Genomic DNA, 26,205 nt, shown 5'->3' with positions numbered 1-26,205 from the left:
AAAAAAAAAAAAAAAAAAGGCGAGTGGGAGAAGCAAAGATAAACCTTGATCTTTCAGACTTGTGTGAGTGAAGCAAGAATTTTAAAGGTGCAGTGTCAGCAGGAAAAAGATGCATTTGTGAAATTATCTGATTGTTGCATTTCTAAGAACACTTGCTAGTTTGCATTTATTTCTACGGTGCAGTGCAGATGATAAAAATTCGTGTGTGTTTTCAAAGCAACCCATTTGTTCACTGCTGTATTCAAGGTTGTAACTGTGTCAGGTCTTCCTTGTGAATTTGCTGTTCCTGTTTATTATTTAGGGCAATCTGTCCAGCTGATCTGTTTTAGGGGCCAGATCCTGTTCACAGGATAGGGCAGCTCTGTCTAATCTCTTCTCCATCCTCCCCTCCAACTGAAATAAAAATCTATTATAAAAATTGTTACCTGCCACTGGCCTCTGAGTAAATTATTAAAATACTGCCCTCCATGTGCACTGCCTTCCTCAGGATGCTCAGTACTTGGGACATGTTTGCTTAAGTAAACTGCTTAACTTGCTGCAGATTGTTAATGATTTACATTTCTTTACAAATTGCACATATCCCTCCAAAGCTTACTCTGTGTGTTTGATAAGAAGACACAATTCACTTGTATTAGATAATCTGACATGTGGAAGAGACTTACTGGACTGCCAGGTCATGCCACCTGGATGTTTTCAGCATGTCTCAAGATACCAGAACAGGAGAGTGGGAGGAGGAACTGCTTGACACAGCAGCACATGCATGGATTTTGAAACCAAAAAAGTGGGGTTTAGTTTGTGGGAAGCATATCTCATGGCTTGAGGTAACTGGATGTATCGTCTCAGCATATACTTTTTGCATAGTAGCTTAACTGTCTGCAAGGAAAGCTGTTCCTCCACTCCCTGCCCTCTGTGTAAGAAGCAATCCTGTCTGACCTGTGAATAGCTGAGCCAGAATTACAAACCTGATTTAACTTTTCAGACAGTGCTGAGCCTGCAAGGCAGCAGGATTAAAGAGGACCCTTCCCTTATTTACTACTTTTACCCCATCTTAACTCATCTTTTTCCCTGGCAGATGCTGTGAGCTGATTTTACGCTTTAACTAATAGCACAAGGATTTACTTGCCCAATGGGTGGTCTCTAGCTGTATTCTACCTTGTATAACCATTTAAAATCTGGTGTCCTCTGCCAAGGTCAGTGATAGATCTAGTCTGCTTCAATCTGCTGTCATCCGCTGCTTCCATTGGTCCTCAAACAGCCCAAAGTCATTATTTCAGACACCTTTGTTTGCACTGTCCATTCTTATGCTAATTAATAGTATCCTGTTGGAAGGCAACATCATGAAAGTACACAAAGTATGTGGAAGTACACCACATGAAGTGGTGTATAAGCTGTGTTCATGTGCGTGCAACTCCTCTGCAGGTAACTTCAGGCCACTGTGAAAATATTACTTGACTCAAAGCTTGGTGATAAGTAGTTGTCTGGGTTCACACCAAGTTACCCTTTCCTAAAAAGAAATCATCCTCTTGTTATTAGCTTAGTCTCTCTACGTCTTTACTCTCCAGATCTTTACTGTTCTTTAAAGAGGATTGCCTGATTTATTTATAGTGCTAACAGGCATAGCACGATCCTGACCGTGATAGGGATGGGTGGTACAGCACCTGCAGCATACGCTGATGGTGTAGCATAGTGGGCAATGTGTTCTTCATACCTGCACATGTTCTGGGCTGCTGTTGTAGGCTGGCTCTGTGGTAAGTGTTATAAATACTTCACATCTGTTGTAATCTCCATACCTGTCAGCTGTCAGTGTTCTTTTATATGAATTCAAGAATCCTCACCTGTCTGAATTTGGGCAGGCTGGTGTGGGAGCTTACTGAAAGGAGGGTCCCTAGTAAGGAGCCTTGTCTTTATTCAGGATGGGGCAAGGTGATCAGCTTTTTCCAGTGATCGTGTACAACTGATCAGTAGTTAAATCAGCAATGACATTGAAAGTCCTTGCTTTGAAAGAACTCTGTCTCGAATCCCTGACTTTTGTGAATATAAATACTGACACCTCTATATATAAATACTGTGATCACCATGTCCAATAGCATGACCTAGTAAGAACTTAATATTTTTGAACTTCAGGATGTTGCCTTTTGTATTAGCTTGGAATAAGATTTAAATGTGAGGGGCTGCAAAGCAGAGGAGCAGATCTTTAGAGCTGATTTTATTTCACAACCTGAATTCTGTTTCTTTCAAAATAATACTGGTAATTCCCCTATGAATGGCAGCAGTAAAGATCGGGAGAATGCAAGCTGAGACAGCATCTGGACAGGAATTGCAAAGGACTCTTCTTGTAAGCCTCTAAAGAAAAATAAGGCACCAAAGTAAGCTAGTAACAAGGTGCCAGCAGAGAGGTTTTAATAATGTTTGATGCTTTTGCCATGAACTGGAAGCTTTCCCTTATTGCGAAGTAGAAATTACCTATAAGGCAATGACTAGGTAAATGAACTGAAGCTGCTGCAAGCTTTATTTGTTTGATGGATGGGTAGCAGTCGTCTTTACAAAGCTGCATTGTAATATACTGCATGGTTTCACATATTTGAATGTTGTATTTTTCCATACCTGAGGAAAGAGTTGTCTTGTGTCCTCCTACACTTATATAATAGATGTAGCTTTCCTGTCCTATCTTCACAAGGAGAAAGCGTGATGTATACTGTCAAGGTTTTTCCCTGGCATGTGACTGCTTCTGCCCATTAGTCTCTATCATTTTCTTTCCACCTCTCTTGCCAGGTAGACATGGTTCTGGGACTGCCCCTAGGAGCTGAGCCTGAATCCTCTGTTCCCTCCCCTACCAGTGCAGTCTGAGCCAGTTGTCTACCTCAAATTAGCAGATAAGCTGATTGGGTCTAGAAAGATGTGAACAACTGCAGAACATAATAAATGGATAGCAGTGTATTGCAGAGAGACTCTAATATTGATAAATATACATTTTCCTGCCATCCATCGTTTGTAAGTTTCTAAATCATGCCAGTGTGAATAAAAATCGTGTACAACTGCTGCCAAATAAGCAAATGCTGCTAGGATACATACAGGGAGAAGAAGAGTGATAATGCTCTTATAATTCAGCAGGTTTGTCTGTGTCTGGATTGCTGCGTTTAGTACAGAAGACGCCAGTTCAACCAGGATATTGCCTCACTAGAGGGATTGAAAGTCAGGTAAGGAGAACGGCACAAGAACAGCTTTCCCAAGAGATTGGAAAGATTGATTATCTTAAAGAGGAAGAAGGAAGAAATGCTAGGAGTATACATAGCAACTAATCAGTGGGAAAAGTACAGACAACAGAAAATTCTAATCTCGTACCACAGGAGCAAGACAATGTTAATTGAAATTCACAGTTAGCTACCTTAAAGATGATAAAATAAAATCAGCACAGTATGAAGTTGAATGCTGAAGAATGGGAAAGCTGTAACAAGGTGATGTGAAGAGGCACTGTATGTTTGAGGTGGATTTTTTTTAATAATAAAATTTAAAGTTTAGGATATGATGTTCAGTCTTGCAATACAGGTTTGAAGACAGTTTCTATTCACTTGTGTTGATTTCCATCTCCTTAGGCAATTCCCCACTGGAATGCAGAGGTGACAAACTGTCTTGTAAGCCCTTGAAATGCCAGATCACCTCTAAATTACAGAGTCAGAGGTTTGGGCTTTGCTGGCACCTCACTAGGCACTCCTCAGTATGTGTGATAAGAAGAAATCTGAGAAACCCTGGCAAGGCCCTTCAGGGCTGCAGTCCTTTGCAGCTGAAGAACAAACCTTTCAGGATGGTGTTAGGTTTGCATTGCTTTGCCCTGCTTTCTCCATCCCATTTTGCGGGCACTAAAGCTGCTGGGCTTGCTGCTTTCCTTCCCAGAGAGAGTACTGTGACACCCCAGCCAAAGTTGCCCTTCTGGGTCAGAGCAACAGAGCCCCTTGCCTCCTCTAGCAGAGCAAAACGGGTAGGAGTTGGGTTTGTGCAAGAACAGTGAAAATATCTCTGAGTCAGGCTGCCCTGAGAGGAAAACAACAATGAGCAGAAAAGCTGAGGGGAACGTTTTATCACCCGTGAATCACTGTTCAAGTTCACTGGTAAACTGGAGTAACTGGAAATGGGACTTCTCTGCAGAAGGCGCTTGATGCCTCAAGGAGATCATTTCCAGAGGCATCTTGGTGTGGTGCAGAGCATGCTAATATATTCCAAGTAGATGTGTTTGCCATCTCTGGAAAAACAGTGTTCATCAGTATTTGAAAAACAAAAGCCTATCTGTTCTTAGAGTGGGTGTTCCAGTAAGCCTTCAGCATCTGCAGCTGCATGTGGCCAGCTGATTGTCGTATTTATTGGCTAAGGAACTTAACTATACCATACAGGTATGAGGGCTGGGGTTTGGCTTGAGTTTGGGTTTTTTGGTTTTGTGGTTTTTTTTCTCAAAGAATAAAACCAGACAGAGAAACAATTAATAAAGTGAAATCTCATATAGTGACACAAATGTGCAATTTGTTATGTCTCAGCTTTATGGGAACTGTATGGATGTTAGGACATAACAGCTGTTTGCTTGGAAAGGCGTTCATTTGCATCAGGACATGATTGATGCTCTTCTCAAAATCCAAGAAACACAAGTTTTCCCATACATCTTTGTGTAGTATGAATTAAACGTTAAGTGCTTTCTGACTGAATGTGATAAAATATACTGTCAGGGGAAAATAACACTTTTACAGGTTGTGTGTGCTCTTGTCTTTTCACAGCTAGGACCCTATTTTCCTTACAGTAGGATTCTCAAGTATCTGCAATAAATACTCTAATACATCAAATCGCCTCCAAGAAGCAGTGAAGTAGTTAATGATTTAATTTAGTCTTTTGTGATGGATAATGCAGATGACTTGCATCCAGAAATTAAAATGCTGAGAGAGAGCATCATCCTATGGATGTGGAAATGTAGGTTCCTTCCCCCACAGTAAAGGCATAATTTACTAGATACTGCACTGTATAGTTAACCAAGGAAAACATTTATATGAAAAATAGAGGCCTAAGGGTATTACTGTTTGAGACAGGATCTCTCATCTTCCTCCATATTCCTTTATTGCTTGCAAACCTTTTCCTTCTGCATTCATTCCTCTGCCCAAGTGCTGTGCTGTTTTCTTACTGATGCTGTGGTATCATTTTGGAGCAGAATGAGAAAGAAGAGTAAAAGTGAGGAAGTTCTTTCTACTCCAGCATACTAAAACTTGTATTTGTTGTAAATTCCAGCTAGGGGCTTAATTTAGTGCTTGGGATCAAGTATCAATCTTTTCCTGTAAATTAACCTATATATCAATATAATTTCTTAGAAATGTCATGCTGGTGGTATGTGTATTGAAAATGCATATGTCCAGCATTCACTTCATTGATTCAAAAGCATAAGCTTACTGTTTTTCTGTTGTGTAATCATTTTTATGCAGTGAAGTATGTGTAACTTAACAGTGACCACTAATTTAATTGATAGCTCATAGCAGCTTGGGAAAAAGAAAAAGAAGTGTTCTGCTGGACAGATGTTCCTGCTGGGCAGCTGGAAGTGGGCTGGTGAGAGCTGCTGCTTTCTCGTTCTTTGCCTTTGCTACACGGACAACTTAGAGGGGAGCAGGTTGCTTTCTTGCAAATCATGTATCTGCTAGGTATTTTTAGAGTGGTTCAACTGAGTCACTTATTGCATAGCAGGCCTGTGCTTTAATCTAATGAGGATCTTTCTAATAACTTCTATTCCCGAAACGTTTGAATGTGGGAAGGAGGTGAAAGTAATTGGATTGCAATAATTAAATCATCCAATGTGATTACCTTCAAAAGGTTGAGTGTTTATGCTTCCTGAATGCAAATGGGAATCGATCAGTACAAGAAGCACTGAAACAGCATCTGTTCTGGAAGGGAAGTAGTTTTGTAGGGTGCAGATGGGGGAAGGGCTGTGGGTAAGAGGGAGAGATAAAGATCTTTTTGTTACCCCAAAGCTCTGTAAGGAAGATCGATGCACAGATTTTAATGAGGAAGTTAGTTTTGAAACTTTGCTTGAAGAAAATTCTGGTGTGATATAACACTTGTTGTTTAATAATTTCTAAAGCTGTAGGCTGGTGCTCACTGAGAACTCCAGCTCTGCATTTGCCTCCATTTGTAGATATTAGCTTCCTGACAGCACTTATGTTGGAATATGGTGTAGTCGCTGCACTACTTCATATGACACATGGTGCTTTTGTGGAGCTGCTGAAGACCTGAGGCAACTCAGCTCTCTGAACCTTGTACTAGTAGCCTCAAGGTAACAATATTTTTCTGTGGCTGTGACTTCTCGTTCAGGTTTTTTTGGATCTTTCTTTACTTGCCTGAAGTTTCTGCAGTGGAAACTGGTCAGAAACTGATTTTGTTTCAGTGCATCAACAGCAGAGCGTACACTGCTTCCAGGCATATGTGCTTGGGTAACTGGAAAAATCACTGAACTGCATTGCTCATTGTCCAGAAGACTGAAAAATGGGTGGAAACTGTTTCACAGCTGAGTAGTAAAACTGTCGTGTTGCTATCAATGTTTTTTGAGTCATAAAAATCGGTTTCTCCCAAGATTGTCTCCTGTGAATCTTTGTTTTCTAGTCACTTCCCCTGAAATACCCCAAAAGCCTCCTATGTAAACCAAAACTGTGTTAAATGAAGTGGTGTCCCTTTCTCTTAGGTCTAAGTGCTATTGATGGTTATAACAGTTTTTCAATGACAAACCCATGCAATTCTATAGCTGCATATAACCTACTAAACTTTGACATTTTCCTTGTTATGCAATATGCATTTGCATTTAGTTTACAATGGGATGAGTTAAATGTGGAAATATAAAGCATGGTTTGAGTTAGGCTGTTGTCTAAGCTTTGTGTGAAAAAATTCCTGCCTTTCAGTCTGCCTGCCTGCTTGGCATACGGTTTTGTGCAATGTTTTTTATGAAGATAGGTGGCAAGTGTACTGTACTTCAAGTCTTCAGTTTCTTCCGCATGGACCTTCGCACTAGCTTCATTCCAAGACTTTTCCACCACCTTCCTCCTAAGCAGAAAGTAACTAGTAAAGTGCTCTGTGAGACCATTAACCTCTGAGCTTGGTTTGCACAGCACTTCAGTAGCTCATTCCCTCTTTCTCCGGAGATGTTGGGTCAAAATATAAGATTATTCATGATCAAAATATATTATATATATACTTTAATTTTTGTAGGATCCAGGGTCTTGCTGGGGTCCATGGCAAGTGACTATAGTAGTGACCCTTGAGAGTGGATGGGGCAAGAGACATTCACAGGGGAGGATTATTAAAGAGAGCAAATAAGACTTTAGATTTCATAAGGAAGAACATTAAAGATAGCAGAAGGCAGATTCATTGCCACCAGCTAATGGTCAAAAAAGTCCATGTGTGAAGCCCCTTGTGCATTTCTCCCCTACTCTCCTCTTTACACCAGACTGCAGAGTTGCTCCTGAGGTCCTTGTTCAGCATCAGGTGCGTGCCTGCATTGTAAATTCTGCATCTGGCATCACTGTTGTGTGGCAGAAGTAGAAATGAGATGTCCTGGACTTCTGTCAGTCATGGGTTGATAAAAGCGCTGTGTAGATCATTATCATGGAGATTGCTGTAGTGGTGAACTTCACCTAAAGCATTCTCTGCTAGCCCGGACATGTATAAAATCAAAGCAGTGGTGGTTTATATCACTTGGATTGACAAGTGCATATAAATGCCACTAGGGTGGGACTGACAGTGCACTTGAGCGTTCAAGGACTCATCAGACTCCTTTCCCCTACACGGTTGGTGCCCGAGGTACTGCTGCCAGATCCAGCTGCCTCCACATAGATTTCGGTGCACTCCCTGTGCTGTACACGTCTAGGGCTGCATGCAGCCGTTACTTGGTTCATCTCCCTTGCAATGATCATGTTTCCCTGGTGCTTCTGAGCTTTGTGCATGAAGGTTGCCGGACTGACAGCAATGGTAGCAGTGTTTCGGGTACAGCAGTAGAATATCAAAGGTGTTGGCTGTTGGGAGGTTGCCCAGCTTCCTCTTGAAGTCAGACCTTACTGCTTCTATGGCTTTGTCACAGGGCTTGAGGCACACAGAATGAAGTGCAATTATTGATTAAAAGGCTTTTATTTTATAGGAAGCCCAATGCTTGAGTTGCAGACCGAAGTTACAATGAATATACTGTATCATCTACAAATGTAACCAATACTAGGAGAGAATCTCTGTAAAACTGCTCTGAAGAAAAGCCTGTTCTTCAAAACCCCTTAATCTGTTCCCCACGCATTGTCCCCCTTTCCTGAACTAGCAGCTTTTGCGCTTCATTTCAGAAATAGAACCTGCCCTTTTGTAATATAAAAGAACTTAGAAGAGATCTACAGCGATATATAGCTGTACACTGTCTCATAGTCTTGGAAAGGCTCCAGTGAGTGAGCCTTTGAATAGTTTGGCTTAAAAAGTACATTCGTTCATCAAGACCAGTGAAAATGAGGTAGAACCTGGCATGTGCCCCAAAATCGTAGGGTTTATGCAGAACCCTCTTGTCAGAATTTGTGACGAATCTTGTGGGGACTAGTGTGGGTGAGCCTGAGAGACACAATCATGCACTTCCCTGGGTCTTTGGGGTTGGGTTTGGGGGGAGGTGGTGTAGAAGTGTCGGGGGTTTGGGTTGGGTTGGTTTTTGGTTTGTTTTGTTTTTCAGGAGGATATAGGATGAGAACCTGTTAGATGAAGTCTTCTTGGTGCCTGAGCTTTTGCCACTCTGCGATTCAATTTCTTTTTGTTTTCCCTGAAACACAGTCTGGCTCAGAAATCACTTTTGGTTTTGACTTTTGCTTTCATATATTTTCTTTCCAAATTTATCAAAGAAATGAAACTCCTCGTCGCTGATTCCAGTACACTGGCAGTGGTTCATGAGCTGACACTAAACATGAAAGATCTTTTATTCTTTCAGAAAATCCCAGTAGCAGCTCATGTCATTAATTGGTGGGAGCTGGAATCTCTTCACATCTCTTGCCCACAGAAGTCCCTGGAGAAGTTGGAGGGTTTATAGTACTGTAATATCTTTAATGCAGCTGTTAAATAGTTTTCCTTATCCTACTTCTAATGACAATGTCTCTCTGTTAGAGACAGTGGAACCCTCAGTGCTGTACTTGGACTTAAAATACTGCTATTGTCATGTTTATTAATGACAGAAAATAAAGCTTTTGCTGTTTTCAATGCAGATATTTAGTTTCCAGAGATACATGGCTTTTGAATACTTCTAAGTTGTCTATTATTGGGTATTTAGGAAGTCGTGGAGTTTTAAATTTTTTTTGTTTCAACACTAAAGGGGACTTCAGTATATTCATGGTGAGAATATGTGCTAATTCTCCATTAGGTATGCTTGAAACCTCACAAGTTGCACTGACCCTGGATGTAGTAGTATCCTAATCTCTCTTCCTTTCTTCTGTCAATTAAATAGCTAGATGAGCATTTTAAAGACTTTTCCAGAATAGTTTAGTTTCTTCCTTTTGGGATTTGCAAACTGTTCTGTAACTGTGTTAAATCAGTTCTGTGGTTAGAACAGCTGCCAGTACATGGTTAAATGGTTAAAAAGAAAAACATCCCCTAATGTCATTTGCATTGATAACCTGTCTCCCTTTTGCAAGGAGCATTAATGTGCACAGGGCAGGTGTTGATGTCTGGATGAGCCTTATATGACTTTAGAAAGTGACAGATGGAAATTTATGTATTGGATGCTCACTACAAATAGGAAAAAAAAAACTTCGCACCTTGTACTGGGTTTGGTGCTTACCCCTCATGGTCCCTCAGCAAGGCAGGAGTTCAAAAACACCCACAATATATGGTCCAAGGTATAAAAAATAATTAAAAGTATGTTAAAATTCCATTTAACAATCTTCTGAAGCTCAAGAATACTGACAAAATATTGTAGTCGACTGTGTGTGTTGAGGGTTACCTCTGCTCTGTTACACAGCTTGCATGATATGTATGCCTGGGGCATGAAGGCGATAGTGTGTTACACAAGTGCGTCTCAGCAAAGAGAAATGTTAAAGGCAGGAGTGAGGAAGGAAAACATTCACAAACAGGAGAGGAGGGATCTGTTATGGGAAACTGATATAGCTGATTTCTTCACTCAAACTGTACAACCAGAACTGATGGTTTTATGGATATTCTGGAGAAGTGGAGTGGAATAGGGATAACTTGTTTCTCAGGGTAATGATGGTGTTGGATCTCCCTACAACAGAGTTCATGGTATTGCAACATGCAAGCATCTTGGGACAGTGCTTAGATATGTCTAATATGCCTGTCCTGTATGCAACACCAGTATTTACCTTTTACCTTAATTTCATGCAAGGCACCAAGGAGAAAAGTCAAGAGCCCCTGCCTATGAGTCAGTCACAGAGACTCAACTCCACAACTCCAAGTGATGCTGAGTTTTCCTGCAGTGAGATGGCTACTCAGGCCAGACTAGGGATTTGAGTAGAGAAGCTTGCATCCAGCCCCGCAGCATGGTGCAGACTTTCATGGAGCACACTGCAACCTAAATGCATAAGCTAGGATTTGTATGAGCAAAACAGCTTTATCAGAAAGAAAATACCATGGCATGTACCACTGATTGAATACGTTTCTATAGAGGATGAAGTGCAGAGCTGCCATCCTGGGGTGGATGTGCTACCGTTTACAGCTCCGTGAGCAGTAATGCTCAGATCCTGCATACATGCACAGCACAGCAGTACGTTTGAGACCTGCTGGTACAACCAGAGCTGTCATATACTCTTGAGCATAACAGAGAGAACCAATTTTTATTTTAAAATATGGGGTTTATATGAATATATTTTATTATATATGAAGATACAGCCTGCCTGTTGTATGGCAGAACTATTTCTCTATAGCCTGTCTCATTTAAAAATAAATCATCTCTGTTATGAAAAGACTAGAAGAGTATCCATTGATTTGACAGATTCTAAAAATCTTTCCAAGGCGATTCACTGGTAACGAAATGAAGGGACAACTCATTTCCATGGTGATGCCAACTGAATCACTCTAGAGCAGTTGAAGAATGGATCCTGCCCTGGGTGGGTGCTGTGTTTAAGTCCAGTAACCATGCAACCAGCAAATACTCATTGTGCTATATATCCTTAAAAAGCTTATTTTCATTCATGCTTGGTTTTTTTTCTTTGCATTCTTTAAAAGCTTCAGAAGCTCTGGGTTTCACGTCTAGTGGGTAGTATTGTGTTAAGAAGTATACAAGAATGTGCAGAACTGCAGCTGGAAAAAAAGACACTTTTCCAAGAACGTTTGGCTTCTCCCAGGTTCAGTTGGTGCAGTTTGTTGTTTAGCCCGAATCTACTTTGAGAAAAAGTTAACCAGAAAAGTGTAATGAACTGAGGTCAGTTTTTCTTCTTTCAATAAAATGCCTTATCTAATCCAGTGATCTTAAAAAAAAGAAAATCACAAGGCATCATTTTCTGATACAAGGAAGAATTTTTACTCTTTTACATCAGCTTATACATAGATACTGGAATTCCATTATAATGCTTAACAAAACTTTTAAATGCTTCTTTTAAAGATATGCATAATAATTGTCCTTAATTTTAAAATAAATTGTCTACAAGATCTTTTGTTTTGCTTTATTTAAAATGATTTACTGGGGAGATAAGTGTTTTTGTAATGAGTTACATGAACTGACTTGCTGGTTATGTTCCCTTTTGCACATCTTAAGAGTTAGATAACATCTTTTCATAGTCTTTTCATTCTTGGAATGCTTTGTTTCTCATTTTGCATGAATTAGTCATTGAATGGGAATATATTTGACTATGTAAAGAAATGAGCATACTATGTATGTACAGAAGGGGCCTATGCTAGTAGAAGTAGTTTCATTCTTAACTAGGAACTTCTACCAGTTTTTTGGTGGATTTTGGTTTTGTGTGTGTGGTTGGTTGTTTGGTTGGGTTTTTTTTATAAGCTTCAGCAGAAAATATTTTTTGCTTCAATATCATTCATCTAACAGTCTTAACATTGACTTAATTATCAAATTCATTAGTAAGCTCACAGTGGTTACAGTTAAAAAAAACAGCAACAGAAACAACCCAAGGCATCCAAATTATTGCCATTTTTGCAAATAAATTGATTATTATTTCTTCCAGCTTTAGAAAGATCTTTTTTTGTATATAGTCCTTTTTTTAACAAGCTGAACTATCTGTAAGATGTTGTGCTGGAGGTATTATTTAGCAGAGCCTTAAAGTGGAGAAAAGAGACAATCTTGTTGAAGCCTGGGAGTTTTGAAACCAGTAACGCTGAATGTATAGATTGGGGTGGTCAAGAAAGAAGAGTCTCTCACAGGATATTGGTGTATCTCCTCAGAGTTGTTACATATTATTTCAGCTCCCTGTGATTAATCCCATTATTTTTTTGTGCACATTCATTCATTCCCATGATAACTTCACTTGTTAAGGATAAACAGTTGCCTGTTTGGGAAACAGAGTGGCTGATCTGCTTCCAGAATTACAGTGGCAACCTTCTCAGCAAAGGTGGACCCAAAACCTTTGGACCCTGTTCCAAACCTGGCGTACAGCCCCGTGGCTGTGGACATCTTCCCAGACTTGTGATGTGGTCCACACACAGAGTGCTGCTCTGACAATAGTTATGGTTGGCTGTAATGAGAAATGACAGAAAGGTTTTGCCTTCTTGCTATGAAAAATACAGTAGTGTTATTACCAGCTGATGAATTATCCCTTATAAATTATCAGTGATTTTGCTTCAGATCTGCGAAAGAGCTGCTGATGTTGCAGAAAGGCCATTAGACTTAGGAGGTAATTAATACTGAATTTTGTCACTTGAATAATTTGTGGGAGCTTTCTAACTGTGGGACTTGTTGACCTAGTGAAATGTTAGTTCTCAGAGCAACTTGCTGTGTCAAATTATACACATGAGACATTGCTAAAATGCAGGTTGTGTAGTGCCCAGATATGCAGGTCTCCAAACTATTTGTTGAAAAATGAGTTCGGATGAAGGGCAGGATGAGTAGAAACCTGATTTTAGATATATGCAATTCAGGAACACATAGCGGTGCAGCCCTTAGCTTGAAGTTTGAGGACAGATTTGAGTTGCTTTATTGTATTGCATGGCATCTCTGTTCAGACTCTATTTGTGTATGTAGTATCTTAGATCAATTTATATTCCATTTTATTATCAATTTGTCCTAAACTTTTACTGGCTGAAATCTGCTTTTCCCTGACAATGAGGTAATGGAAGGAATGTCCGTGTAGTCTTCTCATCAAGCTATATTTCCACATGTTTCATGAACTGGAATGAGACATTCTCGCTTGGTTTTTTTTTCCTTAATATTCTCATGTACAAAATATAGATTTGCTACAGGAAAATAAGGGTTATGTTTAACAATAGTTTTTTTGGATCCCTCTTGTATCTACTATTGCATACTAACATGGGTGGAAAAGACTAAATCAGGTGGGTGATGGGTTAAAATCTGTTGTGCTACACTAATACAATGCTATTTTGGATAACTAAATTTTCTAGAGAAGGTTAATGCAATTGGTGCAAATCAGTAAAGCATGAGATATGCTATTATATGGAGAGTTTACTAGTTAAAACTGGGGGTGGTAAGGATTTGAGGAACAATAAGGCAGGTACAAATTGGCTGTAAGTGAGAGGATAGTGGGCTATGCAGGAACAAGCAGGAGATTACTGGTTGCCCGCTGCTTTAACTGATGACACTGTTACTAGGCATGCCTTAATGAAATTGCCCGAAGAACTAAAGAGGGAGCTTCAGTTAGAAAGAGGCTTCAGATATTGGATCAAAACAAGCGAATGGCAATGAGGACTGAAATAATAAATATTTAATGACCCAGATGGTACATCAGTCCGGAGCCTCTGCTCAGGAAACATGCAACCAAGCGTCTCAAGTGTGTGAAGAGCATGGACTGAGTGACAGGATGCTGCCAGTATGATGTGGTTGTGAGGAGCACTGTGTGGTTCTACATGCCTTCTATTTGAGGATGAGGAACTCTAAACGGATGGGCAGAGGAGGACTGAAAGGCTGTCTGTTGCCTTGATCATGCCCTTCAGAGAAGGATAAGAATTTGACTTCTTCAGCCTGCTGCTCAATGGGCACTGAGCCCACTATGAAAGCACTGAGGAGTGGGAAGGTCCTGAAGCTGAACAGCTCATTGTTGGCACAAATTGACGTAATCTTAGTAAACAGAAGCTGAACATCTCAGAACTTCATTCCTTTGCTTAGAGCTTTTCCTGAAGCAGAACAATGAAAACAACACGCAGCAGATAGACCAAGGCCTGCCCTGACAGCAGGGGAACTGGGTGGGCTGGTACAGGAGTGCTTTCCTGGGTTACTTAGTGTCCCAAATCCTCATGTGAGGTGTTGAATGAACAGTCATGTTCCAGTCCTTGGGAAAGCAAAGAACAAAAAGCCATAGCAGTTTCCAAATACTGTTGTGATGTGTTCAGCCAAGGTGTTGAGTACTGCATGGAACCAAGGAATGGGCTACCCTCATCGCCTTACAGAGGTTAATCTGAGGTTGATATATAAGGTTGCTGTAGGAGTTTGCATCTCTATTTTCCCTCTCAGCAAAATAATTTAATTTTGAAGGTCTTGTGCATTCATCGTTACCGCTTTGTTTTCATTCATGGGTACTTTTTCATTCTTTCTCACGTGTGTGTTGTATTTTGTCTTTTGTAGAACAGTTCGTGTCTGGCTGAAGAGAGACAGTGGTCAGTACTGGCCCAGCATATACCATGCAATGCCATGTAAGTATAAGGAGATGTTTGCTATCTGCTCTGCATTTGCTGTATGGCTTTTTCTGGTTTTGATGCAAATGGTCATAAACATGAAGCTTCAAGCTTACCATTCCATATTAAATATTCTTGAACAATCCTCTTGGTCTGTGCAAAGCTTTACCAAGTTGCATGCTAGTGCTTCTGAGAGCCATCAGGGATTACGGCAGCAAAAGGATGCAGATATGCTAGTAAGGGATGAGCATTTAATGCAAACATAGATTAAGAAATGTGGGAGCTCAAAACGTAGTCTTGCATTCTGCCAACAATGGAGTCCATAAAGCTTTGTAAGTCTCCAGTATAAATCACTCTGCCCTTCTTACTGCATGTGCTCCGTCCATTAGAGTGCAATGGTAAATGTTTTTATTTGGTGAGAACCTAATATCCTGCGGCAGCTAATATGATAGAAAGGACACTAAACGGGAAAGGCAGCTCCTCCAGTGAAAAAGCAGAATCATTTTACCTGTGCAATTAAATGTGGAAAACCAAATCTCCCTGATGGATCCCTCCAGAATGATCTGCTGTATGTCTCCTCTCCCAAAAAGAGTGATTGTGCTTTAAAAGAAACGGCAGATCAATGTCCATTTTTTCAAGAGGCAATTGAAGAAATCACGGGCCCTAGCTGTTTGTTGTAACTCCTGCGTTGAGCGCAGGAGTATAACTGTGCAGGTCACCAGCAGCAGGGGTACGCTGATGCTCCCCTATCAGTTTCAGATGTGCTGGGTTAGCTTGTCTTTGGAAAACTTATGAAGCTGACCTTGAACCCACAGACTGGGGGGCATTTATCAAGTCCCATCAAGGTATTCATAACTGCCTGGAGAAAAAAATTATTTTAAGCTAAGATAACTAGATTTGGAAGGGACATCTGTCTCCATTATATGTAAAATTTAATAGATATTAGTTTTAGTACCACAACACCACCAGCTTGGGACCCTAGAATGGCCGTGGTGTTTGCCCGCTTTAAGAAAGCGTTCATTTGGTAGAGAGGAGGATCTCTCTTCTTTGTTTGGTGGTGGACTAGCTCATAAGAATATGTCAAGCCTCAAAGGTACTTTCTGCTAAAGATTTTGCACAGAAAGTTATTGGAAACTAGCCGATGATGTGGCAGTCTGTGGAGCTCTGTCATGATCACTAGCAGTAGTCTGAGTTCCCTTGGCTTGTCCTAAAAGGTTTGCTTTCCCCAGTTAAACTGTTATGAAATAGCTATTTTAGCAGTTTGGTATTGATGCGTTTCTTTTTCATATGGTGTTTTTGCATAGATTTGCATCTTAAAATCTTGTTAGGTCCTCCTCTGGTCTTAACAAGGCTGCATTAATGCCAGTACTAACAGCTTCACTGGAAATCATGGAGTAGATCCAGATCCACTCAAAGGGGACTATTTTAAAGCTTCTTTATAAATTTGAACACCTGACGCTGCTCCTTCACTTGGAAGGCTGGTAAGCTTTTGAGCCATGAGATATTAAAATTATGCTGTGTTATTCACCAGCTTCAAGGACGATCAGGTATAATGACTGGAGCAATGCCAGTTATCTTGTTATCAGCCGTGGTTTTAAGCTTGGAAATCACAGGAAAGGCTCAGAGTCAGCCTCTGCACGAGTCTGTACCTGACTGGAAATGACTGTTTTGTCTGTTTCTGTGTGGATCACCTTTTGATGGTACTCTGCTTCAGATTCGTATTGGTTTTTGTTGTTTAGAGAACAAGGACTGCCCAGAGGTTCTCTGTGTAAAAATGTAGTAGGCACAGTGGTGCCTTCTTTGTGCTTCTTAGCAAGCTGTGAGTGGCAGTCCCACCTACAGATACCCCATTAGCATTACCTGACTTTGGTTACAGTGGTGCGTGACCTACACTGTTTTATGATTTGATATCAGGTAGCCATAATAACTGAGTTTGCATCCTGGGTACTCTGGGAGATGAGGAGGTTGAGGAGTTGGGCTGAGTCAGCTATGTGCTTTGGTCAAGCTTCGCACCTAAGTGGGGCCATCGGTGCGTTCTGAGCACAAAACCTATTAAATACCTGGAAAAAAGATAAAGATTGTAGATCTCTTCCACATAGAGACACTTGTTGCTGTTTAGAGGTGAATTTTCCCCAGTTACAAAGTTTTGTGCCTGCCTATGGTGTTTCTGTGGTTGGAAAATTCTGGACAACATGGTGGCCACATTTTTTACCATTTCCTCTAGCCCATAAGAAAGAAAGAGCTGTGGGTGTTATACACATTGCTATATCATCAGTAAGGCAAATTAGGTAAGCTGGAAGCCTGGCTAATGTGTCTCCTTCACACCAGCATTGTCTCAACTGTGTTAACAATGACCTCTGACAAGCATGTTAACCCTCCTCATGGTTAGATGTGTACCCTTGGTTACACATATGTAACACAGATTATAGATGAGTAACCATGGTTAGATGTGTGACTTTTGGGCAATGTCTGTACAGGAGAAAAAAAAAACAACTTAGTAGACTCAAATTTATGAAAAGGTAAGGAATTGTAGCCAAAGAAGTAAGCTTTGCCAACAACAACAAAAAAAAAGCCACCCAGAAAGACCCAAACCCAAGCAAACAAAACCCCCTTGCAGATGTGGGAGTAAAGGATTTATTGTAGTGAGGAACAGTGGAGTATCCAGTCTCCGAGGCAGATAATACGTTGTCTGTCTTATGATGGTTTTCATAGCTAACACTTTGCTTTGAACAGGAGGCTAAAAAAACTGCAAAGCAAAACATGCTCCTTCGGTCTTAAACTATGCCACTTTTAGGAACTTCAAAGGGGGGTCCCTGAAACTGCAAATAAAAAGTTTGTATTTCTTTTCTACTTCTGTCGGCCTCTAAATAGAGGTGACCCACTGTTAAGAGCATGAAGTATGTAATTGGGCTTTTCCTTCATAATTCATTTTCCGAAGGCTAAAATCAGTGTGTATTTGCCCTGTATTTAAGATGAAGACTACAGCCAGACTTCTGTATCAGAAATATCCTGCCTGTCCACTGTAGTAGCTCAGATCAATCTTTTTCCCAATTTTGAAATCCAAATCATAGCTAGGTACTGGAGCAGAGGGCACTCAGAGTGCTGTTATTTTTCCTGGCTATTATTTTAAAAGGATCTTAAACATCTCAGAAGCTTAGGAGTTGGGGGTTTTGTTTTTGTTTCGTTTTTCTTCCCCTCTTCTTAATGAGCTGAAGTGCTTAAATATCTGAATGTCATCTTATTTTCACTACAACGTAAGCTGCTACAGTCTTGTTACAACTGGCATCACTTTAACTACATTAGCGTAGCTAGTGTGGATGTAATTTTAGTGCTGACATAATGGTTTTTCCAAAAGCACATGCTACTGAAGAATTCCATTAGGAAAATGATTACGGCAAAATCAGTGTCTTTACACTGCTATGACTGTGTATACACAGGTCTGGAATTTAGAAGTGACTTTTTATAATCAGCCCATGTCAAGCAGTTTCTTGCACCTTTTGTGTCTGAAGTGTTACATGCTATTTGGGAAAAGCATACCTGAGACTTCTTTTTTTTCTCTGCAAGCTGTTTATTGCCTTCAGAGTTACGCGTAGCTCTTTCAACGCATGCACAGTATCTAGCATTTGAAAGCAGATACATAGAATATGCCCATTCTGGCATTAAGTGCCTTTAAAAGGATTTGGTGTTTATTCTGCTTAGAATTGCTTTTTTCTGTCTGTTTTTCCTGCAACTGTCTCATTCTGCTACAACCCTAGTAGAAGCCTCAATGTAATAGTAACACACCGCCACCCGAAGGGATGATTCCAGTTTACCTTTTCTGAGGCAGAGGTATGGGAAAGAACAATTTTGTCACTGTTAATAGTAATGTGTTTCCTTTCTGGCACTCTCCTTGAACCGAAACCTTTTCTTTGATTTAATTCAGTCAGCCCTTCCAGGAAAGAAGTAAGTCAAGGTGCCTGCCTGGATGTGGATCTGGTAGGCTTTCTGCTGGCCGTTGGTTGTCCTTTAGGAAGTGTTTCAAGGGGGAGTCCATACTGAAGGTAGAACAAGTTTTGTTAAGCAGTCAGCATAGACTTTCCTCTTCTTCACATAGCCTTGCTGCCAGCTAAACTATTGAGGAAGATTTGCTGAGCTATGGACTGTTTAACCTGAGGTAAGGCATTACACAAATTGAGAATATACCAGATATACAGTACTGCACATGAGAGAACTCCGAGCTTGTTAGTAACAAAACCACTGTGAGTAATCACAGTGGAGAGTGAAAATCAAGAGGGGGAAAAAAGCAGATCTAAAAGCACATCTGACTTTATTCTATACTTATTGCAAGAATATGGTTTAAAAACCATTTATGACTACTGAAGGAGCAAGAATGCCTGTCCCCAGCTGTGGTTGGCAATTGCTGCTGAAAAATAATTCCTGAAGGTTTCTGTTGGGACAGCAGGACTCCCAGCTGCATGCTGCTGTGTTGAGCAGTAAAAACAGTCCCTGCCTTCTGGATGCAACTTCACAATTTCCTAATTAAACCAAGCATAGCTCTTGAATTCTTGCAAGAAGATTCTGGGTTTACCTTTGATACGGACACTGCCAGATCCTCGAAGGAGCATAGTATGACTGACAGTGTGTGCAATTTAAGAGTATGTCCTGGTGTTTATTAGAGTAATATTGATATAATAGAACAGCTGCTAATTTTTGATAAAATATTTTATTCTGGCCATAGTATGTGATACTGTCAGTGTTGTCTGCTGTGAAACTGGAGTAGTGGGCAGTGGAACTTACAGTCCTTAATATTGGCTGATATGTTGATTCCTACAGGTTAACTTTCTTACTGCGGGTGTAGGGTGTGTATGCATATATGCCTCTGACATAATATAGTGTTTTATTGTCAGTAAAGTTCAGGCACATGAAAAAGCTAAATTGTTCAGCTAAGTAATCTCTCAGATCTATACTGAAATGTCAGGTGCCTCTTGTATCAAAGCATCACAACTCTTCTTGTATGACATGTCTGTTTTCAGATAACTAGTAAGAAAAAATGAAGGAGCTGAAGCAAGAAATAGCCGTTGTTCCATGTCCTAATAGGATAAGGTTGAATGAATTGCAAGAGCACTTCTTTCTTTTAATGCTTGCTATTGGAAGGGACAAAATGCTGAATAGCATCATAAAGCATGTTAACTAGTTTTAGGCTTTCCAGAACTTCAAGAAAATGAGAATCGCAGTTTTGTTAACTTCATCAACATGTTCATTTTTTTCAGCTCCATGTTCATGCATGTCTTTTAACCCGGAAACCAGAAGGCTGTCCATAGGTCTAGACAATGGTACAATCTCAGTAAGTACATCCAAAGATTTCTAGTTGAAATGCTTCCCTTTTGAGAAGTATATGTGTGATGTGGTGAAGGTATTTTTCTAGTGTTTGGGAGATAGACTTTTTACTGCTAGTGGAACTGAAACTGTAGCGTAGACAATGGGATGAAATTCATAATAATCTGCCAACTGCCACAAAGGGATGGAATGGGGTTTACAGTATTTATTAGGCATCTCAACAAACTGTCTTAATTTGCGTATCTCTTAAAAATAACAATGCCAAAAAACAGCTGTTGTTTTATTAAATTTGAGTGCCTTGTTAATCGTACCATACTAAAGTTTTCTGAAAGCAGTCACTAAGAGGAAAAAATCATCTTCTGGGTGGCAGAAGGTGGATTTCTGCTCCATATCTAGCTGCTTTTCCAAACTTCAGGGTTCAGATTTTGTTTTCCTCTCACCTCCATCTGAGGAGTTGCTCCTAACTGGCAGTGCTGTTGCTGAAAGATTTGATTCATGAATATCTGAGAGATATGTGTGTGGAAAGAGGAAGCAGGGTATTAAAACAAGAGTCTGTCTTAGATCTGGGACAGAGGGTAGCATTTGACCTTATTCATTGGATTTTTCTTGTGGGACGATGAGTAAAGAGCCATATCACTTTGTGGAAGGGTCATGGGTCAAGAGAGCTATTTTTCATCTATGCTTCATCAATAGACTCCTCTTCCAGTTTAAGATCATATTGCCATCATTTCGGATTTTTACTGCTGTTGTCTCTGCCTTACATGCTTTATAACCGAATGCACGTTTGCAGCTTTACATAAGGGCAGCTGCCTGCACTAAAGCCAAGATAGCAAAGGGTGCGTGACCCTTTTAGTTGTTGCCCATAAGCTGTATCAAAGATGTGAAGGTTTTAACCTATAAAGCTATTAATTGCTAGTAGCAGAGATATTTTTTGTGCCTGTAGGGGATTTCTCCTCTTGTGTCTAGGAGATGGGACAGCTGCCAGAGAATTCTCTGCACCTTTGAAATTCCCTCCTTCCCACTCTCTGAAATAGCTGTAATTTGCCAGTCCTACTAGGCACTTTTGTTTTCACTAGGCCTTTGAGGCATGTGAAGGCGACTGTGAATAAGGTATTTAAATACTCTGGCAGGACGGAAGGGATGTGTCCTTTGTCTTCAGGGAATTTTGCCTTGAAGAGTCAGAGGGTACTTGAGCCTGAATGGAGTCAAGTATTTTCCATTCTGAAGTTAAAGAAGGTAAATGAGATATGCAGGTGGTAAACCGACATGTGACTTTGGGTACTTACAGGTAGATATTGGCATGTCTAAAGTGGATTGTTTGTTGCTAAGCTGGGCTTTGCTTTTCACAGTTTTCTGGATACAAGTACATGGGAGAGGGGAAGGTCTTGTCTCTGTTGCTTAATTTAGTCCCTGTAGCTGCAGACAGTTGTGTGGTAGAGGATGGTGCAGAAAATATGCTCCACAAACTTCCAGAAGTTGGATGAAATGTTTCCTTCTGTGGCAAAACTAAGGCTTGTAAGAGAAGCCATAATTGTCATGTACTACAAGAAGTGGTGGAGGTGGGAACCAGAAGAGCAAGAGTAGCCCCTTATTCAAATCTCAGCAATATTGGGCTATTAAGAGAAAATCCCCTGGTACTTCAAAGTGGGTTACAACTACCCTCTGGAGGAAAGAATAAATTTTCCTTCCTGGGCACAGCTATGATGATTAGTTTAGCAGAGGAATATACAAGCAGGGCACGCTGGCTACAGAATAAGGGAACTTACCGCAGCAAGGTGACCTTAGTGCCCTGATTTTTAATTGTGTGGCCCTCAAAGGGAAAGTACAGGCAATTTACTTGAGTAGCTTGAAATATTTGGGAATTAGTCAGCTGTTCCATGTTAGCACTTCTGGTAATGCCCAGCACCCTTGCGTAGACTGAGTGCAGGGCCAAAAAAATGCTGAAAATCATTCTGCCTCTTCACTTTGACTGTGTAGAAGAAAAAGAATCCTGGCAAGAGCTGTAAGGTGATACAATACTTGTGGGAGTGCCACATAATCTCAAACTAATCTTTTTGCAGTACAAGGGAGTACTGCTTTTGCTTGCAGATGTAAATGGGGATAAGAAAGTAGAACTGCCTTTTCTTTTACATGAAATGTTTATAAACTCTATGGATTTTGGTTATAAGCCTGGCACCTTGGAAATCGTGTATGGTGCATTTTGAGGATGGCAGCAATGCTATTGTCACAGATGTTCCTGCAAAACCACCATGAGGTGAGCTTGTATGGCCACCTTTCCTTGTGAAATAGGTTGACAGCTTTTGCTTCTATAGAGAGGAAGAGATTTTCAACCTTTTGTAACTCGTCAACATGAGGGCTGCACAAATATTTGTGCAGCACAGTAGACCATTCTCTTAAGCAAAACACTGTATAGCATTTTGCTTGAAAAGCAGGAAAAAAAAGCTTCTATGATTTTTTTTTTTTCCACTTTGAAACTTTTTTGAGAAGAAATGGCATTTCTGTTACTTCATGTCTAAAAGACTGCCTGAGGTCCCTTTTGGATGCCAAAAGACTTTATCATGGTCACAAATTCCTTGCTGTGAAGTGGTGAAAAGCATGCTTTAATGGGTGCAGGCCTCTCAAGATACCACAAGAAGAAACAGAGGAAAAATCCATTACTTGCAAAAGATAGGAGACTTTCACAGACAAGACTCCTCACCTAATTTCATCCATCTGGATGTTAGCTTCCTAGATAAAGTTAATCATTAGGTTCTGGAGCCAGTAGAGGAGAGATTAATCTCCTTTGGAGACACCAATGTTACTTACCCTAGAAACTCTTTTAGAATTGCAGATGTCTCTCTCCCCTTTTCTGGGGTCATTTAAATGAAGAATTTAATTTTTAGGTAGCTGAAGCTGAATTAAATTGACCTTTTTCGCTGACCGTGCTTGTGTCTAGAAGCTGTTACATGCTTCAGGCAGGGCCAGAAGAACAACAGGGCACCAGAATAATCCCTTCAGAATTCTTCCTCAGGGATGGTACTTATTAAGAGGAATTTATCTTCCACATCATCTGATATTGCAGGTGTCTACAGGTTTGACCATAAACAATACTTTGAATACCTGAGTCTGAGTCAGGCTCTACCTGCTGATGTATGCCTCTACCACTGTGGGAAACTTATTATTTTTTCCTTCAAGAAAATTACATGATGGTGTCGGTCATCTCTCATTTTTTTTACTTTATAAAGTGAAAACACTGTAATAATTTTCTAGAGCTTTCTTTGCAACAGACATGGATGTAGGGTCTAACAGTAGATTTAAAAGTCTTCATTCTCTTGCATTTCTGAAGTGAGTTTGTCCTCTGGAAGGCCTGAGAGTGCTGTTGGTCACTTGTGTTAACAGGATGAAGTCAAGTCTTTAAGGAGACCTGCAGCATGCTGTCAAAGTGGCATCATCTATCAGAGTACAGAGTGTAAATTCCCTGGGTGGGAACTAGGTTGTGAATGGGTAGTATATAAAGATGATTAACTCTCAGAAATTGATTCAGTTGCCAAAGCAGAGGTCTCTCATGCTATTTTGGAATACATCATTTGGCATCCACCTGCAGCTCTGGAAAGGCATGTGTCTTCCTTAGACCTTGAGCCACCTCAGCTATCCCCATGGCCAAGGGCTCTGAAATGGCACACACTTGAGTATGGGTTTTGTTTGCCCTAACAAGAGCAACTTGAAACAAGATGCTGATAGTATTTCCAGGATGGTTTACAGAGGTCTTGGGCTCAAGAGAAGTTTGGGGGGGGGTGTGTATGTTTCAGAGTGAAGGAGATGTGCTCTGTGAAGGTGCAGCTGAGTCTTTGTACAATAGTGGGTACTAGATTGGACAGTCTTTTCAGATGCTTAAGATGCTTTGTGAAGGCTTTCATGGTACCAAGCCACTGTTGTAATAATAAGCTTACCTGAAACAGTCAGGACTAATCACTTAACGTTTTCAGTATGGTAGAAAAGGTAGCAAGTAGCTCCAAAAGAACCTCTGAAGAGCAGAGCCAGAAAAAATGGTTTTAATCCCTGCAAGGAGGGATTTTGGTTTTGCCAATCTTAGCACTCTGTTAGATCCCAGCCACTCCTATGCAAAAGGGCTCATACAGGACTCTGAAATCTTTCTGTGTTCTGTTAATAAGCACCAACTGAGCTGGGTGGGTGACCTCAGACTTCCTAGCTCATTAACAAGAGCCAAAAAGCTGCCTAATGAGAACTGGGCACCAGCAGCTTTGAGAGGAGCAAAACATCTACGTATGGAAGAATAAAAAAAAAAAAACCCCAAAACAAAAAAAAACCCAAACAACAGTGTCTGCTGGTACAATGTTAAGGAGATGTAGTCGGTGGTTTTGTAGTGCAGATGACACAATGTATGTGCAGCAGGGCATGAATTTCTTGAGCAAGGTGCCCTGTGCTAAAATACCTGTCTATTGACGCAACTAATACATTTGGCCTTGAGAAGATGAGTGCAATGGAAGAACACGTGACAGTGTAAAGGTAAGCAGGGAGTAAAAGACCTAGAGAAAGATCAGAAAATGCGAAACAAGAAAATGCATCACAGATTATATGCTTTCAAAGAAGAAAATGAGAAGCAAGAAGACTTGGGGGGGGGGGGGGGGTGTGAGGGGGAGGTAAGGGAAGAAAAAATTATATCCGGGATTCACATTAATTGGAGCTGTGTTTATTTTGTCCTGTATTTGTTTATCTCCTTGGATGGAGTGGTGTATTTATAGTGCATAGCTGTAGTTCGTACTAAAGCATACAGAGCTAATCAATACTTGGGTAAACCTTATGAACTGCAGTTCTGTTTGATTCACTGTATTATAACGAAGAGACTCAAAAGCCTTTTCAGACTTCCACTGAAACTGTGGGACTGTTCGTATCGTGGAACAGAATGGCCATGTCAAATTTATCAAGGATAAAATGCAAAGAAAAATGAGAATACAAGCCACGCTCTTCGTCCCACCTGAAGTCACCAGCATCTGTGTGCCACCACAGGCAAACTTGGGGACAATCAAACTGGTGGGAAAGGCAGACATATTCTCCCACCATGTGTCACAGCAATTGAGGCCCTTTCTCTTTAACAGCAGAAAGTTAGCATTCATAGCAAAGGGTCTTGCTTCAAGTAGGCTTTGTAGCAAAGCATTGCATGTGGTGGTTTAGTATTCTTCAGGCAGTGGGTAATGAAAACCACTTCCCTGTAAGTAGCTAGGGAGGTATAGCAGCTTTTTAATGTTCTGTGGTTTGTAGAATTAAGGTGACCCTAGCATAGAAATCCAGCTGACTTAATTGATTTGTTACTGCTGTTTAAATAACACTCCCTGCTGTAGTCCTTAGCTGCTGGGGAAAGCTAATGGGAGGTAGAGCAGATTAAGGAAAGGAAGATGAGCAATTCAAGAAAACTTAGTTATAACTAAGTTATGAACAGAAACCTAGAAACAGCAAAATATATAGCTGTGTCAAATCACTCACAGTTGTTTTCTTGGAAGCTGAGATCTCTGGATGTTCCACAGATGGGTCTTGTAGCCTCCCCATTTTGGTGCCAAGCAGTAGCAATGATGTGTTAGGGTAATCCTGGTGCTGGAAAGCCATGCAGATTACCCACAGTGATGACACAGAAAATGCAGAGTGACTTTTTTTAAAATTCCAGGTTGGAAACTGGGGGTAAATACTGGCTTTTCACTGATTAGAATGTCTTCTCATGCTCTTGCATTAAACATTTGGTTTGCCTTAAATGTAGGCTGTAAGGGTGCTCAAGTCCAGTCTTCTCTACTGTTGCCCAATGTGTTTGGCAGTGTTTATACATGAACATTTTGCAACTCTGTGCTTTACAATTTTACTTACCTTGTGTTTGTAGTGTTTCTTTTATTTTTTTTCACTCTATTTCCGATCAAATGAGTTAAGTTTTACTACTTCTATCCCCTAGGTATACTAGCTCAGGGAATTTCTGTGTATTTTGCTATAAATTATTAATGTGATGTGTTTTTACACTCCTCAGTTTTCCTTTGTGTTGCTCTAAGTATGTGGTGTACACATGTAGAAACCTGACAGCAGTTTGAAAGCTAATTCATGCGGTGGTGCCACAGAGCCTACCCTTTGCCTGAGTGT

At 40.5% G+C, this 26,205-nt stretch overlaps 1 protein-coding gene and 1 long non-coding RNA gene across 5 annotated transcripts in view; one reads left to right on the top strand and one right to left on the bottom strand.

The window, feature by feature from the left end:
• LOC119142881 overlaps nucleotides 1-25,981 on the bottom strand; it is a 39,010-nt gene extending 13,029 nt beyond the window's left edge. For both annotated transcript variants that reach the window (XR_005102459.1, XR_005102460.1), the window contains exon 1: nucleotides 25,570-25,981. This is a non-coding gene — a long non-coding RNA (uncharacterized LOC119142881). The remainder of the gene's footprint in view (nucleotides 1-25,569) is intronic.
• The window catches only part of WDFY2 (WD repeat and FYVE domain containing 2), a 67,041-nt gene that overhangs the window by 19,113 nt on the left and 21,723 nt on the right, over nucleotides 1-26,205 (top strand). The window contains exons 1-3 of one of the 3 annotated variants that reach the window (XM_037376423.1): nucleotides 671-821; nucleotides 14,723-14,790; nucleotides 20,022-20,095. In XM_037376423.1, coding sequence (XP_037232320.1) covers nucleotides 14,784-14,790; nucleotides 20,022-20,095 — 81 coding nt within the window. In that variant the 5' untranslated portion in view covers nucleotides 671-821; nucleotides 14,723-14,783. Of the gene's footprint in view, nucleotides 1-670; nucleotides 822-3,105; nucleotides 3,198-14,722; nucleotides 14,791-20,021; nucleotides 20,096-26,205 lie in introns of those variants that run through there. The other 2 variants (XM_037376422.1, XM_037376421.1) reach the window with 2 other exon arrangements.

The sequence above is a fragment of the Falco rusticolus genome, chromosome 2, assembly GCF_015220075.1.
Source record: "Falco rusticolus isolate bFalRus1 chromosome 2, bFalRus1.pri, whole genome shotgun sequence".
Lineage (NCBI taxonomy): Eukaryota > Metazoa > Chordata > Aves > Falconiformes > Falconidae > Falco > Falco rusticolus.
Note: the sequence above shows the minus strand (reverse complement) of the source record. Positions and strands in the feature narration are given on the sequence as shown.